Raw genomic sequence first — 19,476 nt, 5'->3', positions numbered from 1 at the left:
ATTTATTGATGGGTAAAATTCGGTAGTCGCACACGTGCTACTAATTGCATTTCACAATTCCCACTGAACTATTTTTTACTAGCATTTGCGACGAGGTGCTCGCACTGTCAAGCCCTGGTTGTGAAAACTTTCCTTCTATGGAACTGAATAAAAACAGTGAAAACAAAAGACTGCAGTGTTTTATAAAGCAGACTAGTGTGTTGCTACTGATCTGACAGTGGATTCATATGATGCAAGTGGGTATCATTTGACATGACATTTTGACAACGGAATGTTGATAGCAGAGTTTCAATTTGACATAGATGTGAATGGTTTATTTACCAGTGTTGTGTCTTATTTGCTTGTGTGAAGAGTTTGGACACAATGTGCCAAATTTTTTCCAAACGTGATCATTCATGATCATCCCTCCTCAAAAACACAAAAACAGTCAAACATATAAGTCACAGATACGTCTTGAAAGCCGCTTGTCACGTATTATTGACATAGTGAAGCACCAGCCATCTGAATCTCCCTGACATGTATTTGGAGATCCTAGATTCTGCATGTGGTACCGTTGAAGATGGAGATGATCTCTTTGCAAAGTGTCTAAATACAATGCAAGACAAGGGTGAGAAACCCTAAAGTTTATCTTCAACAGTTTCAAGGTGGTGTGTCTGCAGACAACCCTGACATATCTGAACCTCTCCTGGAACAAAAGAAACAGAACCCACTCACTTTTCCAAAACTTCTTCTGTAACTCCGTACAGCAGAAGACAATCGGGCCTCCAAAGCCTCTCCCATGAAACAGTACTTCAGTGTCTCAAAACAGAAAGTGGGCACTTATTGTAAAGGTCTCTATTTGCCATGTGAGGAGGAAGACATTGCATCCCAAGCAGCCACTGATTGCAAATCTGAAATTCAAGATTCAGAAAGCCAAATAGCTCATTTACAATCCAAATCCATCATCACATAGGTATTAGACAGGTGGTCATAATGTTATGCCTGATCAGTGTATGATAAAGTTTGTTACAAATTGCTTATGTGAAAAAACGGTTAGAAAAAAGTCTAGTTGGGCGGAGTAACAGTAGCAGTAGTGGTGTGGTCTCATGTGTGGATATTGTATATTTAAAGCCTTCATGCACCGCTGTCCCTCAGTAGACTGCACAGAGCTCAGCAGGGGACGTTTGTCTTTGAATCAACATGAAGGGTTTGTGAACTGCTGTAATCAAATCAAATATTAATTTTAACATGTTGTGATGACATTTTATTATATTTCCCGATTATTTGCTTAAAAACATTTCTCAAAAAAAAAGCACATGGATCCCAACAGCTCACTGAGTTACGTTGTCTACGTTGAGGCGAAAGTCAAGATAGTTTTTGCCCAGGTCCTGATGTTGTTTTTTCTTTGCATCAACTTGTTGCTCATTGTGACCTATTTTAAGAAGGAGTGTTTCCACACAACTACACGCTACATCTTATTTGCTGTTACATTGCTGTCAGATAGCATGTTGTTATTCTTGTCCAACATCCTGCTCTTCTTGACTCATTTGCGTTACGAATTACAGGTGTGGTTGTGTATCATTATCTTTGTTCTAACTTTACTGTATATTACAGTCACACCTGTCACTCTGTCAGCAATGACTCTGGAGCGATATGTGGCCATTTGTATGCCACTGCGTCATGCAGAGTTGTGCTCCACACGCAGCACAAAGAACTGTATTATCATCATTCACTGCATGAGCTCTTTACCCTGCATTATTATTCTCCTCTCCTTCTTTGCATATGCCCCTCATAGCTACTACAAAAAACAGAGAATATGCTCTGTGGAGGTGTTTATGCTTTACCCATGGCAGGATCATTTTCGGTCAGCTATCAGTCAATTTTACTTCTTGATCATGTGCATCATTATCGTTTTCTCCTATGTTAAAATAATGAAAGTGGCCAAAGCTGCATCAGGAGAGAATAAAAAGTCATCACAGAAAGGGCTCAGGACAGTGCTTCTTCATGCTTTCCAGCTGCTGCTCTGTCTCATCCAGCTGTGGTGTCCATTCATAGAAGCTGCTATATTTAAGATTAATTTTAGGTTGTTTGAACATTTCAGGTACTTTAACTACATTGTGTTTTATATTGCTCCAAGATGTCTGAGTCCTCTCATTTATGGTCTCAGAGATGAAATTTTCCTTCGTGTACTGAAAAATTCTCTTCTCTCTCATAAAAGAAATTTGATTTGACAAATTCCTCCCCACAGTGTTCGTCAGTCACATCCACATCGTTGATGTTGAACTCAAAAGGCCGGTGATCACGGGTCTTGAGGCTCCAGGTTGATATGGCTGTCACAAAACCACAATGTCAAGTAGAACTGTTACTGCTGTAAGCTTAGCTTAGTGCACACATTGGTATGGTTGATAGTTTACAGGCTATAGTTTTTACACAAGCACAGTTATGGCTTTGGAAGGAAAAAGCAGTGTTTATTTTATTCTATTTATGGTGTTTATTCAGTTGAGTCTTATCTGATGTTCCTCCACAAAAGATAAAATGGGCAAGTACATTGATAGTGAAACACAAACTTTGTGAAACTGTACCTCTTTGCACATAATGCAAGAAAGTGCACCTATTTGATTTATGATACTGTATGAATACTGTATGAATATCCCCACAACACAAGAGAGACACTATCAAATGGGTTCTCTGATCTGATGGGTTCAAATAACCTAATTTATAGCTTTTTGACTGGTTAATAAGTCTGAAATACTGTCCATTATGTGAATGATAATTTAAGCACAAAATAAACATTTTTTTTCAAGAAAGTAAATCGTCAAAATAATTTCTACCCTGACAGATGTTTGACAATAAATTACATTTTGTATGGAATAAACAAACAAGATTTACCATGTTAATTAGCAAGTCATTCCATTCCTCCTTGTCACTACAGTAAGCTGTGGTGATTTTCACATTTGACAGACTCATAAGAGACTGTTGACAATCCTCTCATGGTGAACTTTAAACATAAACATTTACATACTCTCTACTCTGAAATGTATAACATACATCTTTACATCACTTCAGTAGTTTTATCTGTGAAAACAGAGGAAACAAAACAGTCAAACTCCAAGCATGCTATAAGACACAAATTATTTTCTTGGGCCCAAAAGCTCCTCAGTAAGTAATAATATAGTCACTATGGGTGACACTACCTTGGTCTAAAGGTAATGAAAATTATTCAAAGAAACAGCAGAAACTTGCTGATTTGATTTGCATGAGTAGAATAATTTATATCTGTTACAGAATACAGAAAAAATAAACAACAAGTCAGGGTAAATCTTTTCATCTTTATCGTGTCAGTGAGAGGACACAATGTGTCTCTTGGTAGAGTCTATGCCAGAGCAGTGCAAGTTTTAGATTGTTTTTTCCTTGAACTGAAAAAGGACCTTTTATAAATTTGTCTTGGACTGCAGTGACTAAATATAATTTTCTCGAATTGAACTGGAACACATAACTGGAACTGAAATTAAACTTGAGATAGAGTGTTGCACAATTCATACTGTGTTCTGTTTTCATAATTGTCTGGGTGTAACTTAAAAGCAGACCCGGGTGGTCAGACAACACTGACACACAAAACTGCTATGGATGTTTTACCTTTCTGTGGTGGCCAGCATTACATATCTTCTTTACTACTGTGTTCTTGAGAGGTTGCATCTGAACTTGCCACCAAACAGACAAAGCTGGCAATTTAGCTCAGTATCTGGAAGGCCAAGCTGCCTTAGGAACCACCAGTAGGCCTGCACTTTGAAAGTGTAGCAGTCTAATGTGGTAGTATGGCACTACCTGGTCTTTAAGATAAGATGTACCTTGGCCATTACAGGTGAGACAGAAATTTTTAAATTCTACTATGGATTTTATAGGCAGCCAGTGAAGAGAAAGTAGAATTGGAAAAATATGATCTCATCTGTGATCTCGCTACAGCGATTTGGATGAGTTGGAAATGTTCTGTTTATAGAGACGATTGGACATCCTGATGATAATAAATTACAGGAATCTAGTCTAGACACAACAAATGCATGAATTAGTTTTTCAGCCTTGCTTTGAGATGGTATGTTACTAAATCTGACAGGATTGCACAGGTGAAAAAAAGGCATTCCTGGTTACTTGTTTTATGTCCATTTATAATTAAATTATGTTTATGTATTTAATCTATACCATCTGTTATCTTGCCGGGTCAACCCGGTTATTTTTAGTAATGCAATGGGTCACACTACTGCACTTTGCATCACAATGAACACACACTTACACATGTACACAAAGTCACAGAAATGTCTTGAAAGCTGCTTGTCACCCATTACTGAAATAGTGAAGCACCTGACACCTAAATCTCCCTGACATGTATTTGGAAATCCTGGATTCTGCATGTGGTACTGTTGAAGATGGAGATGATCTCTTTGCAAAGTGCCTAAATACAATGCAAGATAAGGGTGAGAAAACCTAAAGTTTATCTTCAACAGTTTCAAGGTGGTGTGTCTTACATACAACCTTGACATATCTGAACCTCTGCTAGAACAAAAGAAACAGAACCCACTCACTTTTCCAAAACTTCTTCTGTAACTCCGTACAGCAGAAGACTATCGGGCCTCCAAAGCATCTCCCATGAAACAGTACTTCAGTGTCTCAAAACAGAAAGTGTGCACTTATTGTAAAGATCTCTATTTGCCATGTGAGGAGGAAGACATTGCATCCCAAGCAGCCCCTGATTCCAAATCTGAAATTCAAGATTTAAAATCATGTTCACACAGGTATCATCACATCATCACACAGGTATTAGACAGGTGGCCACAATGTTATGCCTGATCGGTGTATGATAAGTGAAATGTAAAATTAGTATTTATATCAAACAATTTTGACATGTCACAAAATTACATGTCAAAATGGGAATACTGGATAAATATTACAATATACTTATGTTATGATGTGAATATGTTATAAGAACAAAAGTGTGTTACAAATTGCTTATGTGAAAAAATGGTTAGAAAAAAAGTCTAGTTGGGCGGAGTAAGAGTAATAGCAGCAGTAGTGGTGTGGTCACATGTATGGATATTGTATATTTAAAGCCTTCATGCACCGCTGTCCCTCAGTAGACTGCACAAAGCTCAGCAGAGGACATTTGACTTTGAATCAACATGAAGGGTTTGTAACCTGCTGTAATCAAACCACCTCTTTAGCACTCAAATATTACTTTTATCATTTTGTGATGACATTTTACTAAATTGCCCCAATATTTGCTTAAACACATCTGTCAAGAAGAAGTGCATGGATCCCAACAGTTCACTGAGTTACGCTGGCTACGTTGAGTCAAAATTCAAGGTGATTTTTGCAGAGATCCTGGTATTGTTTTGTCTTTGCATCAACTTGTTTCTCATTGTAACCTATTTTAAGAAGGAGAGTTTCCACACAACTGCACGCTACATCTTATTTGCTGTTACATTACTGTCAGATAGCCTGTTGTTATTCATGTCTGACATCCTGCTCTTTTTGACTCATTTCCATGTTAAAATGCAGGTATGGTTGTGTATCCTTATCTTTGTTCTAACTTTACTGTATTTTACAGTCACACCTATCACTCTGACAGCAATGACTCTGGAGCGATATGTGGCCATTTGTATGCCACTACGTCATGCAGAGTTGTGCTCCACACGCAGCACAAAGAACTGTATTATCATCATTCACTGTCTCAGCTCTTTACCCTTCATTGCTATTCTCTTCTCCTTCTTTGCATCTGCCTCTCGTAGCTTCTACAAAGAAAAGAGAATATGCCTTATGGATGTGTTTATCCTTCATGTGTGGCAGGATTATCTTCTGTCAGCTATCAGTCAGATGTACTTCTTGATCATGTGTATCATTATTGTTTTCTCCTATGTTAAAATAATGAAAGTGGCCAAAGCTGCATCAGGAGAGAATAAAAAGTCAACACAGAAAGGGCAGAGGACAGTGCTTCTTCATGCTTTCCAGCTGCTGCTCTGTCTCATCCAACTGTGGTGTCCATTCATAGAAGCTGCTATATTTAAGATTAATTTTCGATTGTTTGAACATTTCAGGTATTTTATCTACATTGTGTTTTATATTGCTCCAAGATGTCTCAGTCCTCTCATTTATGGTTTCAGAGATGAAAGTTTCTTTCGTGTACTGAAAAATTCTCTTCTCTCTCATAAAAGAAATTTGATTTGACCCCACAGTGTTCGTCAGTCACATCCACATTGTTGATGTTGAAGTCAAAAGGCCGGTGCCCACGGGTCTTGAGGCTGCAGGTTGATATGGCAAAACCACAATGTCAAACAGAACTGCTACTGTAGTCCAGACATTGGTATGGTTGATAGTTTACAGGCTATAGTTTTATACAAGCACAGTTATGGCTTTAGAAAGAAAAAGCAGTGTTTATTTTATTCTCTATTAATTGTTTCGGTATTTATGGTGTTTATTCAGTTGAGTCTTATCTGATGTTTGCCCACAAATGATAAATTGGACAAGTGTATTGATAGCGAGAAACAAATTTTCTGAAACTTTACCTCTTTGCAGATAATGCAAGAAAGTGCACCTATTTGATTTATGATACTGTATGAATACTGTATAAATTTCGCCACAACACAAGAGAGACATTATCAAATGAGTTCTCTGATCTGATGGGTTTAAATAACCTAATTTATAACTTTTTGACTGGTTAATAAGTTTTCGTCCATTATGTGAATGATAACTTAAATACTAAATAAACATTTTTTCCAAAAAGCAAATCGTCAAAATAATTTTTACCCTTAGATATGTTTCACAATAAATACATGCATACATGCAGGTTGATGTGGCTGTCACAAAATCACCATCTCAACAGAGAACATGGAGGAGACATTTAATCAGCAGAATTGCTACTGCTGTAAGCTTAGCTTACCATTAATATGGTTGATAGTTTACAGGCTACAGTTTTTATACAAGCAAAGTTTATTTTTTTGGAAGGAAAACGCGGTGTTTATTGTATTCTCTATTATTTGTTTCTGTGTTTATTCATTTGAGTCTTATCTGACGTTTCCCCCGCAAATGATAAAATGGACAATTGTATTGATAGTGACACACAAACTTTCTGAAACTTTACCTCTTTGCAGATAATGCAAGACAGTGCATTTGGTTTATGATGCTGCCTGGATCCTATATGAAGAGAGATACCATCAAATCTAAACCTTAATAGCTAAAGTAGATTTTCTAAACAAGATATTACCAATATAGTTGTAATAAAAACAGATCCTAAAAGTAGGAATGAACTTTATTGATATTTCAATACTAGCAGGATTAATTATTCTTTTGCATGACCATTGGCGAGCCAGCTAGGAGTGGCCAAAACAGATATGAAAACATTAACCAGAGACCAGATAACAGTATTTCCATTGATTCATGATTGAAGTGCAGTAGTTCAAACAAGCCACTCAATACTCCTTAATTCACTTATAGTTAGTGGTGTTGCTGACTGGAATCTGAGGAAGAACTACTTGTCTTCCTTAAGCAGTATGGCTGTATTCAAAGAACTATCCTATAGTCAGACAAACAGGTTATTGTAGAGAATGTGTATGGCACAGCTGTACAATACCTCTTACTTTTGTTGCCACACAGTACGATCCAAATTGACAACAGTGATTACATCAGAGCGCTCTGATGTGGACACTTGCCAAGGCGCCTTGGCAAGTGTCCACATGTCTGTAACTAGCAACCAAAAAAAAGCTACTTGGGCTTACTTATCAGAGTTAAAGGTGATAGAAAAACAGAGTGGTAAAGACTTTGCAGCTGTACTCAGAGAAGAACTTCCCATTATCAGTGAAGCTGTTGACCTGGGCGACTCAGAAACTTAAGGGAAGACAACACACCACACTTAGTTGACAGCTGACATTTTAGATCAACACCTTCCAGAAACTACTGCCCAGGTTATCTCTCCATCTATTACGGCTTCAGGGCAACATGTTTAGCCACAGAGGTGCTTGTCTACACCACCGGTACTCTCCAAAGAACACAGCCTACCTGGAAATGTTCTGATGTCAATCCATCTTAAGTACAGACGGTAATAGTAGAGCACATAGTGACAAATAAAGATTCTACTATGCAAGCACACACACCCTTGAGATCATTCTCTGGGCATTGCCCTCAGCCCAACAAAGAAGAGGAGGGACCCCTTCTCAACAGCACAAAAATAGTCAGACATACAAATCACAGAATCATCTTGAAAGCGGCTTGTCCTCCATTATTCACACAGTGAAGCACCTGACACCTAAATCTCCACGACATGTATTTGGAGATCCTGGATTTTGCATGTGGTACTGTTGAAGATGGAGATAATCTCTTTGCAAAGTGTCTAAATACAATGCAAGATAAGGGTGAGAAACCCTAAAGTTTATCTTCAACGGTTTCAAGGTGGTGTGTCTTACAGACAACCTTGACATATCCAAACCTCTCCTAGAACAAAAGAAACATAACCCACTCACTTTTCCAAAACTTCCTCTGTAGTTCCGTACAGCAGAAGACAATCGGGCCTCCAAAGCATCTCCCATGAAACAGTACTTCAGTGTCTCAAAACAGAAAGTTGGCACTTATTATAAAGATCTCTATTTGCCATGTGAGGAGGAAGACATTGCATTCCAAGCAGCCCCTGATTCCAACTGAAATTCAAGATTTAAAAAAGCCAAATAGCTGATTTACAATCCAAATTCACACAGGTGTCATCACATCATCACATAGGTATCAGACAGGTGGTCATAATGTTATGCCTGATCAGTGTATGGTTAGTCTAATGTAAAATTAGCATTTATATCAAACAATTAAAACATAAAAACACCCTGGATTGTGTTTTTGGTGTAGGTTTCAATGCTGGATAAATATTATATGGCATTAGGACAAAAGTTTGTTACAAATTGCTTATGTGAAAAAATGGTTAGAAAAAAGTCTCGTTGGGCGGAGTAACAGTAGCAGTGGTGTTGTGGTCTCATGTATGGATATTGTATATTTAAAGCCTTCATGCACCGCTGTCCCTCAGTAGACTGCACAGAGCTCAGCAGAGGACATTTGTCTTTGAATCAACATGAAGGGTTTGTAACCTGCTGTAATCAAACCACCTCTTTAGCACTCAAATATTACTTTCATTAATTTGTGATGAAATTTTACTGTAAGTCTGTGTTTATTTGCTTAAAAACTTTTATCAGGATCAAGTGCATGGCTGCGAACAGCTCACTGGTTTATGATGATTTCTTGTCTGCAAAAGTCAAGCTGATTTTTGCAGAGGTGTTGGTGTTGGTGTTTCTTTGCATCAACTTGTTTCTCATTGTGACCTATTTTAAGAAGGAGTGTTTCCACACAACTGCACGCTACGTCTTATTTGCTGTTACATTGCTGTCAGATAGTCTGTTGTTATTCATATCTGATTTGCTGCTGATCTTGACCCATTTTCATTTACAAGTGACGGTATGGGTGTGTATCCTTATCTCCTTTCTGGCATTACTGTATTTTACAGTCACACCTATCACTCTGACAGCAATGACTCTGGAGCGATATGTGGCCATTTGTATGCCACTGCGTCATGCAGAGTTGTGCTCCACACGCAGCACAAAGAACTGTATCATCATCATACACTGCATCAGCTCTTTACCCTGCATTGCTATTCTCTTCTCCTTCTTTGCATCTGCCTCTCGTAGCTTCTATAAAGAAAAGAGACTATGCTCTGTGGAGGTGTTTATGCTTTACCCGTGGCAGGATCATCTTCGGTCAGCTATCAGTCAGATGTACTTCTTGATCATGTGCATCATTATCGTTTTCTCCTATGTTAAAATAATGAAAGTGGCCAAAGCTGCATCAGGAGAGAATAAAAAGTCAACACAGAAAGGGCTCAGGACAGTGCTCCTTCATGCTTTCCAGCTGCTGCTCTGTCTCATCCAGCTGTGGTGTCCATTCATAGAAGCTGCATTATTCCAGATTAATTTGAGATTGTACGAAGATATCAGGTACTTTAACTACTTTGTGTTTTATATTATTCCAAGATGTCTGAGTCCTCTCATTTATGGTCTCAGAGATGACAGTTTTTTTCGTGCGCTGAAAAATTCTCTTTTCTCTCATAAAAGAAGTTTGATTTGACAAATTCCTCCCCACAGTGTTTGTCATTTATAAAGTTATCATAAAAGCACAGTTATGACTTTGGAAGGAATTTGCATTTATTTTTATTCTTTATTAATTGTTACTGTATTTGTTCAGCTGATTTGAATCTGCTGTTTCCCCACAAATGATAAAATGGAACATTGCACTGACAGTGAGACAAATAACACACTTTCTGAAACTTTACCTTTGGGCATATAATGCTTTATGATGATAATGCTTTTTGCTTGATGATACTGTATGAATAGCATAGGAATATCACCACAACACAAGAAAGACACTATCAAATGAGTTATCTGGTCTGATGTGTTTAAATAATATAATTTAGAGCTTTTTGACTGGTTAACAAGTTTGACATATTGGCCATTATTTGAATGACAATTACGATATTTAATAAACATTTTCAAAATAATTTCTACCCATTTTTTGCAGACAAACAAAATTTGTTTTAACCTTTTTAATTAACAAGTCATTCCCCTCCTCCTTGTCACTACACTAAGATACAGTGATTTTTCAAATTTCAATGCTTTTCATTGGAGATCATTATCGCTCTCATGATGAACTTGAAATATAAACATTTACACACTTTATGCTCTGAAATGTATGACATACATATTTACATCACTTCAGTAGTTTAATATGTGAAGCTGTATAAAACATATCAATTTGTCAATCTCTAAGCATACTATGAAGAGAAATGATTTTTTTGGGCCCAAAGCACCTCAGAGATTCATTAACCCCCATGTTGTTTTTACCTTTGCTAACCACCTTTTGTCCTACAGGGTCAATTTGACCCAGTCTGTTTTGACTGTTTATAAAGCATGACATATAAGTTTTTATTTCTTTTGTTTCACCTTTTAAGTGAACAACACATTAACATATATTTTACATTTATTTATGGTATGATACACCTAATTTATATAAAATTACAAATTCTTGAGTAAAAAAAAAAGAAAAGCAGAATTTCTGAATTATTTTCACTATGGTCATGATCAGAGACATATATGATGATCCATTATCACAGACTGGTATATGTCAATGTTCAGTCAGGATATTTTTTTACTTCTTTAATGGCAGCAAATAGTCACACTTGTCCTCTCGGGTCAAATTGACATAGTCTGTTTTAACTGGTTATAATGCATGATGTGTAAAATGTAAAATGTGTTACATATTTTTAGCTAACTTCATAACAACTCATTACCACAAATTTTAAACTTTTTTAACACCTGTATTTATGAAAATAAACCTAATTTACGTGAACTGATTGGTATATATCAAACATTAGCCAGCATACCAGGTCAAAATTTACTGATGCAATTGTATTCATAAATAAGAGAACAAACAAATATAATTTGCAAAGTTCAGCATTTATTTTAGAAACTCCTTCTTTGACCTTCTTTACAAAATAAACAACACAGAAAAACGGCAAGAACGTGTGTGTGTGACTGACAGCCCTTTTGTCCCTGACAGGGGGCTGTCATCTGTTTATAGCTGTATACACTGGTGACCTGCAACAAAAGTAATAAACAACAAATCAGTCAAAAATGTATTCTTATTTTCTTACACTAGAATGCGATGCATTGAGCTGAATGAATATCAATAAATATTACATAAAAAAAGTGCAATACCTTGTCAAGGTTGTTGCCTCCGCCCTTGTTCTTGTTATAATCAACAATGATCTGGGGCTTTTTTGTGCTCTGTGGTGCTACCAAAAGCAGTGTCCCAATGCAGAGTGCTCATTACAAGCACATTTTTTTTTCTCTCTTTGGGGCAGTAGGAGACAAGAGAAGGCGTCCTCTTCATTGTGCTGTCTCAGAGTGAAATGTGAAATTCTCAGAGGATGCTGTATTTACAGTTTTTCCAATTGCTAAAACACATTTTTACAAACTAGGCTGGAATGCAAAATGAAACACTGCAACCAAAACTACATATAGCATTATGAAAATCAAACTTTTGCACCAAATGGCACACACTTCATTCATATTTCCAGATTTTTGTCTAACCAACTACACACTGTTGGGCATAATGAAAAGCGCTCTCATCTTTAGAATGCTTTGCAGCACAGAAATATTTGCAGATACACAGACATGCTGTTGAAACTACCTCCCCCTTAAGATGAAAGGAGTGGAGGCCCTCTTGCTGCACAAGAAGTCCAACATCAGGTCCTTGTTCTTCCCTATGTTGAGCTGATGACAGTTGTTGCTGTGTTATCCTCTGAAGCTGGTTGAATCTCCAAGTGCAAAAGGTCTCTCGTGTAATACTGCAATATATGTTGATTGTGTTGATAGTGAAGGTAGAAATAAAAGTAAAATGAATATGTTGCATCTTTTTTAATCATTGTAGGGGACTATATATTTCAGATTATAGTTTGTGATACCGTGAAGGTAATATTGTAATTGTTTTGTGTTCTATTTCTAACTTCACTCTAACAATCCCCTGAAGCTGTTGCCTTGGTCTGATGGAGTCATCTGAGAACCTCTCCAAATCACACATTCCCAGGTTGAAATAGAAATCAAGGGTAAACAAATAGTCTCCCTGACCTTTCAGGTCATGTAGTGGGTGAAATTAGTTTGAACAAACACCAGCAAGGGCCACCTCAAAGCAAAAACATCATGTGTCTCAGAGGTGGAGAGAAAATCCAACCTAAATGAAAGTCTGGACTCTTCCTCACTCACTTGCCTGCATATTGGAAGGACTGAGGTTCCTAGCCAGGACATGGTCAACAGCTTTGTACTTGTGGAGGCTGGCTGTCGAAGAATTTAACTCTGCAAACAGTTCACACCATTGTGCACGACAATGGAGGCAAATAGGAAGGGCATTGGGGACTTGCTACTAAGGCAGCGACAGGTGGTTTTTGATGAAGAGGGCATATTGATGGGGGACCCTGCTGGGGCCTTGTGCTACACCTTGTGCTATGGGATGTATTTGTCACAAGATGGTCAGTGTCATTTGCTTCTCCTGTCAATAGTCATAATGTTATGTCAGTGCATGTCATCTTTTGATTATTATGTTATGTGATTAAAATCAGTAATTCTTTAGGAATGACTGATAAAAAGATACCAGATTGCTTCAGAGTCTCTACAGTACTCTATCTATCCACTATGGAGAGCCACTGAGGGAGAAGGGAATTGGCAATGATGTCTGCGGTGAGCCAACTTTCATTTGGTGTTTTTGTTTGTTGCTCTATATATGAAGCTGTCGTACACCGCTGTCTCTCAGAAGACTGCACTCAACTCTGCAGAAGACATTTGTCTTTGGAACAGCATGCAAGGTTTGGAAACTGCTGTATATATAACAGCATCTTAGCACTTTCACTGGACTTAGCTACTTAAATTCTACTGTATATTTAGTAGTGACAGTTTTAGCATTTTATCTCAAGAATTTGTGTGTGTTCTTAAACTGATATATGGCAGGTAACAACTCAGTGGTTGGTGGTATCGTGCAGCGGCAGATAAACGACAGGGTTATTATTGTGCAGATCCTGGTGTTGGTTTTTCTTGGCATTAACTTTTTGCTCATGATGATCTTTTTTAAAAAGGAGTGCTTCTACACAACTCCACGCTACATCTTATTTGCTGTTACATTGCTGTCAGATAGCCTGTTGTTATTCATGTCAGACATCCTGCTGATCTTGAACTATTTTCAATATTCAATACAAATGTGGTTATGTATCATTATAACCATTTCTCTGATTCTGTACACTGCAGTCACACCTGTCACTCTGACAGCAATGACTCTGGAGAGATATGTAGCCATTTGTATGCCACTGCGTCATGGAGAGTTGTGCTCCACACGCAGCACAAAGAACTGTATTATCATCATTCACTGCATCAGCTCTTTACCCTGCATTGCTATTTTCTTCTCCTTCTTTGCATCTGCCTCTCGTAGCTTCTACAATGAACAGAGACTATGCTCTGTGGAGGTATTTATGCTTCATGTGTGGCAGGATTATCTTCGGTCTGCTGTCAGTCAGTTTTACTTCTTGATCATGTGCATCACGATTGTTTTCTCCTATGTTAAAATAATGAAAGTGGCCAAAGCTGCATCAGGAGAGAATAAAAACTCAACATGGAAAGGGCTGAAAACTGTGGCTCTTCATGGTTTCCAGCTGTTGCTCTGTCTCATCCATCTGTGGTGTCCATTCATAGAATCTGCTGTTCTTCATATTGATTTCAGGTTATTTATAAATGTCAGATACTTTAACTACATAATGTTTGGTCTTGTTCCAAGATGTCTGAGTCCTCTGATTTATGGCCTCAGGGATGAAACCTTTTTTCTTGCTTTCATTGGGCTGTTCAAAAGAAACATTTTTTGATGCATGATTCACTTTTATTGATTTCCACAGGTGAAATTCAGGGTGACACTGTTGCATTAGAATGAGAAGACAGTAAGAAAACACAGTAATGTGCATACATACATGTGCTTATGAAATAACAAGAATGATAAAAAATAATCTATGTATACACCTGGGGTATTCGTGCATATGTAGATTTTTATGTACCTACGCATGCATCTTTAAATCACAGTCATATGCAATCTGTATACAATTAATATGTAGTATCTAAGGTAATAAAACTAATTCATTCTAGATTTACTGATATTTCAAATAAAAAAATCCTGTTAATCAATAAATTGCTGCAAGCTCTTTATAAACTTGCATAAAGTTACATAAAGTCTGAGGCTTCCATTCATCAAGTCAAATATATACACTATATTGTGAAAAGTATTCACTCATCTGCCTGTACACGCATATGAACTTAAGGGACATCCCATTCTTAATCCATAGTGTGTTGTGGCTTGAGTGCAGGGTGGACCCAAAATGCAGAGAGAACGGTAGGCAAGGTTAACAAAGGTTTATTTTCAGCTTTCTCAAAAAGCCACTTAAGGTAGCAGTGCACAGCAGGCAGCTGGTGGATAGCAAGGAAAATGACGAAGCTGGACAACAGAATCATCTGACGAGGGTGAACCGGGCTTTTATGGGGTGGTGATTGCAAGATGGAACTCAGGTGTGCTCTGCAGTGATCCTAATGAAAAAGTGGATCAGCCACGCCTCCGAGCCACCACCTGCACTGCTGGAGAGAAAAAAAGGAAAACCTGAACACAGCCACAAACTATGAGCATAAGACAAAAACTCAAACCACAAAATAGTGTTTAATATGACGTCAGCCCGACTTTTGCAGCGATAACAGCTTCAACTCTATATACTCTATATATCTTCAACGCTATATAAATAAAATTTTATTGAATTGAACGCCTCTGCGAAGGCTTTCCACAAGGTTTAGGATTGTGTTTATGGGAATTTTTTGACCATTCTTCCAGAAGCGCATTTGTGAGCTCATTGATGTTGGATGAGAAGCCTGGCTCACAGTCTTCCATAAAGTTTTCTACACACTGTTCCTCAGCTAATCTGAAGGCCACATGAAGTTTGGAGGTCTGTAGCAATTGACTCTGCAGAAAGTTTGCGATCTCTGAACACTATGACACTGACAATTGACTGTGGAATGTATAGCCATGAGGACATTTCACGACTGGACTTGTTGCACAGGTAGCATCCTGTCACAGTACCATGCTGGAATTCACCGAGCTCCTGAGAGCGACCCATTCATTCACAAAAGTTTGTAGAAGCAGTCTGTACGCCTAGGTGCTTGATTTTATACACCTGTGGCCATGAAAGTGATTGGAACACCTGCATTCAATTATTTGGATGGGTGACTGAATACTTTTGGCAATAAAGATAGATAGAGAAAGAGAGAGATGGTAAAATTTATGATATCTTGTAATTTTGTTAATAATATGTTGATTGTGTTGATAGTAAAGTTAGAAATAAAAATGAAATTAATATGTTGAATCTTTTTTAATCATTGTAGAGTAATTTGTATTAACCTGTAATTTGCTACTGCTATGGTTCGTCCACAGCCTCAGAGTCGGACAAATATTCAGCCATGTTGCGAAAAACTAGCAGTAGCAAATTACAGGTAAACAAGCCGACTGTAGCGGGTGTGCGAGCCGCTCAGAGACGACATCATCCAGGTCAGAAGAAATCATCCGCGTCGCTCGCGTCACGTGACCACCTAGTAATCGCGCAGGTTGCGGTTAGAAAATCGCGTTTTATCATATCGTGATATTTTCGCAAATGCAATTAATCGTTCAGCCCTACTGGCTGCCTATAAATTCCATAGTAGAATTTAAATTGTCAGTAGACAGACTATGAGTAGTCATAATGTTATGTCAGTGTATGTCATCTTTTGATTATGTTATGTGATTAAAATCAGTAATTCTTTAGGACTGACTAATAAAAAAGTTACCAGATTGCTTCAGAGTCTCTACAGTACTCTATCTATCCACTATGGAGAGCCACTGAGGGAGAGGGGAATTGGCAATGACGTCCATGGTGAGCCAACTTTCATTTGGTGTTTTTGTTTGTTGCTCTCTATATGAAGTTGTCGTACATCGCTGTCTCTCAGAAGACTGCACTCAACTCTGCAGAAGACATTTGTCTTTGGTACAGCATGCAAGGTTTGGAAACTGCTGTATATATAACAGCATCCTAGCACTTCCACTGGACTTTACTACTTAAATTCTACTTCTACTGTATATTTAGTAGTGACAGTTTTGGCATCTTACCTCAAGAATTTGTGTGTTTTCTTAAACTGAAATATGGCAGGTAACAACTCAGTGGTTGGTGGTATCGTGCAGCGGCAGATAAACGACAGGGTTATTATTGTGCAGATCCTGGTGTTGTTTTTTCTTGGCATTAACTTTTTGCTCATGATGACCTTTTTTAAAAAGGAGTGCTTCTACACAACCCCACGCTACATCTTATTTGCTGTTACATTGCTGTCAGATAGCCTGTTGTTATTCATGTCTAACATCCTGCTGATCTTGAACTATTTTCAATATTCAATACAAATGTGGTTATGTATCATTATAACCATTTCTCTGATTCTGTACAATGCAGTCACACCTGTCACTCTGACAGCAATGACTCTGGAGAGATATGTGGCCATTTGTATGCCACTGCGTCATGCAGAGTTGTGCTCCACACGCAGCACAAAGAACTGTATCTTCATTATTCACTGCATCAGCTCTTTACCCTGTATTGTTATTTTCTTGTCCTTCTTTTTATCTGCCTCTCGTAGCTTCTACAAAGAACAGAGACTATGCTCTGTGGAGGTGTTTATGCTTCATGTGTGGCAGAATTATCTTCGGTCAGCTGTCCGTCAGTTTTACTTCTTGATCATGTGCATCACAATTGTTTTCTCCTATGTTAAAATAATGAAAGTGGCCAAAGCTGCATCAGGAGAGAATAAAAAGTCAACGTGGAAAGGGCTGAAAACTGTGGCTCTTCATGGTTTCCAGCTGTTGCTCTGTCTTATCCACCTGTGGTGTCCATTCATAGAAACTGCTGTTCTTCAAATTGATTTCAGGTTATTTATAAATGTCAGATACTTTAACTACATAATGTTTGGTCTTGTTCCAAGATGTCTGAGTCCTCTGATTTATGGCCTCCGGGATGAAACCTTTTTTCTTGCTTTCATTGGGCTGTTCAAAAGAAACATTTTTTTAAGCATGATGCACTTTTATTAATTTCCATAGGAGAAATTCAGGGTGACACTGCTGCATTAGAATGAGGTGTGCTCTGCAGTGATCAGAAAGTTGGCGATCACTGCACACCATGACACTGACAATTGACTGTGGAATATTTAGTAGTGAGTAAATTTCATGAATGGACTTGTTGCACAGGTAGCATCCTGTCACAGTACCACGCTGGAATTCACTGAGCTCCTGAGAGCAACCAATTCTTTCACAAATGTTTGCAGAAGCAGTCTGTACGCCTAGGTGCTTGATTTTATACACCTGTGGCCATGGAAGTGATTTAGTTATTTGGATGGGTGATTGAATGATATCTTGTAACATACAGTACGTAACACTCAAATGTGTCTTTAATCAATATATGAACACATGCCTGTTTCAATTCAATTTTTCCAAATCTGAATCCTCTGTTTTATGGCCTCAGAGATTAAACCGTTTTTCTTGCTGTTGTTTTTTTGTTTTTAGTTTTTAGGTTATTTAAAAAAAAAAACATTGTTTGATGCATTTTGTTAATAATATGTTGATTGTGTTGATGGTGAAGGTAGAAATAAAAATAAAATGAATATGTTGCATCTTTTTTAATAATTGTAGGGGACTATATATTTCAGATTATAGTTTATGATACTATGAAGGTAATATTATAATTGTTTAGGGTTCTATTTTTAACTTCGCTCTGTGTTTTTTACAATGGGATTTGCCTTGGACATGACTGACTATGCAGTTCCCATAGTGTAACGCCTCACTCTGTTATCAAAGAACCAGGGATTACATAATGTAACCCAAAGTTATCTTATCATCAGTAAAAAATAAATGCTTTGAGCTCGTGGTTACGACATGGGAGCTGAACGGCTCATGTTGGAGTCGCAGCTGATAAATGTTGAACAGGCACGTTTGCTGAAATCACTGCAGCAGGGATAAGAGAGAAGACACCTGAATGGATGCCGTGTACGAGGAAGAAGGAGGTTGTTGTCTGGCCCCTGAGGGACTGTACTAACTTGTACAGTTAGTGTATGACATCTGCCATTCATGAAGTAAACAGGTGTCACCCAACTGATACACTATGACATGGGCTGTACTACATAATGTGAAAGACATTTTGGTTACATACCTGTACTCTAGTCTAAATGTCCGGATGACAGAAGTGACAGTAAAACGACTCAAGTTGGGCTGCACTGTCTGTACAGCCTCTCGTATTGTCAGCCCACGGTTGATGATATGATCAACGAAGGTTGCTCTGACTTCATTTGAAATGTATACATGTGTGCATGCCTGTGTACATGTTTGTGTGTGTACGTGTGTGTATGCGTCGGTGTGTGTGTGTGCGTGAGATTTTGGGTATGTATTGCATCACTAAATATTAACGAGTCAAATTGACCTGGGAAGACAACAGATGGTACAAATTAAATAAATAACTAAACATAATTTAATAATAGGGCGGTACAGTGGAGAGGTGGTTGGCACTGATGCCTCACAGGGAGAAGGTCCTGGGTTCGAATCCATGGGCTGACTGGGCTTTTCAGTGTGGAGTTTGCATGTTCTCCCTGTGTCCGCGTGGGTTCTCTGCAGGTACTCCGGCTTCCTCCCACCATCCAAAGACATGTTCATTAGGTTAATTAGTGATTCTAAATTGGTCGTAGGTGTGAACGTGAGAGTGAATGGTTGTCTGTTTCTCTGTGTTAGCCCTGCGATAGACTGACGACCTGTCCAGGGTGTACCCCACCTCTCGCCCGATGACAGCTGGGA

The 19,476-nt window shown here is 38.1% G+C and overlaps 5 protein-coding genes across 5 annotated transcripts; all 5 read left to right on the top strand.

The window, feature by feature from the left end:
• Positions 1 to 606: 606 nt before the first annotated feature.
• LOC311498074 (odorant receptor 131-2-like) lies at positions 607 to 2,210 on the top strand (the record flags this gene model as incomplete). Its single annotated transcript, XM_084558513.1, has 1 exon — positions 607 to 2,210. The coding sequence occupies exon 1, from the start codon at positions 1,296 to 1,298 to the stop codon at positions 2,208 to 2,210; it is 915 nt and encodes a 304-aa protein (XP_084414639.1). The 5' UTR covers positions 607 to 1,295.
• Positions 2,211 to 4,830: 2,620 nt separating this feature from the next.
• On the top strand, positions 4,831 to 6,195 carry LOC311498075 (odorant receptor 131-2-like; the record flags this gene model as incomplete). Its single annotated transcript, XM_084558514.1, has 1 exon — positions 4,831 to 6,195. Exon 1 carries the CDS (start codon positions 5,281 to 5,283, stop codon positions 6,193 to 6,195), a length of 915 nt encoding a protein of 304 aa, XP_084414640.1. The 5' UTR covers positions 4,831 to 5,280.
• A 1,729-nt stretch (positions 6,196 to 7,924) lies between these two features.
• LOC311498069 (odorant receptor 131-2-like) lies at positions 7,925 to 10,122 on the top strand (the record flags this gene model as incomplete). Its single annotated transcript, XM_084558508.1, has 1 exon — positions 7,925 to 10,122. The coding sequence occupies exon 1, from the start codon at positions 9,148 to 9,150 to the stop codon at positions 10,120 to 10,122; it is 975 nt and encodes a 324-aa protein (XP_084414634.1). The 5' UTR covers positions 7,925 to 9,147.
• A 2,923-nt stretch (positions 10,123 to 13,045) lies between these two features.
• On the top strand, positions 13,046 to 14,548 carry LOC311498077 (odorant receptor 131-2-like). The gene has a single exon (XM_084558516.1). It carries the CDS (start codon positions 13,547 to 13,549, stop codon positions 14,453 to 14,455), a length of 909 nt encoding a protein of 302 aa, XP_084414642.1. The 5' UTR covers positions 13,046 to 13,546; the 3' UTR covers positions 14,456 to 14,548.
• Positions 14,549 to 16,170: 1,622 nt separating this feature from the next.
• LOC311497857 (odorant receptor 131-2-like) lies at positions 16,171 to 17,727 on the top strand (the record flags this gene model as incomplete). Its single annotated transcript, XM_084558221.1, has 1 exon — positions 16,171 to 17,727. The coding sequence occupies exon 1, from the start codon at positions 16,798 to 16,800 to the stop codon at positions 17,725 to 17,727; it is 930 nt and encodes a 309-aa protein (XP_084414347.1). The 5' UTR covers positions 16,171 to 16,797.
• Positions 17,728 to 19,476: the final 1,749 nt, after the last annotated feature.

This window comes from Chelon labrosus, assembly GCF_963514085.1.
Source record: "Chelon labrosus genome assembly, chromosome: 13".
In the NCBI taxonomy this organism is placed as follows: domain Eukaryota; kingdom Metazoa; phylum Chordata; class Actinopteri; order Mugiliformes; family Mugilidae; genus Chelon; species Chelon labrosus.
The sequence above is the reverse complement of the archived record's forward strand: the minus strand, read 5'-3'. Positions and strand labels throughout refer to the sequence as shown.

Bases quoted from the DNA above. Each gene is read 5' to 3' on its own strand.
- LOC311498077 (XM_084558516.1), top strand. From the start codon at position 13,547: ATGGCAGGTAACAACTCAGTGGTTGGTGGTATCGTGCAGCGGCAGATA.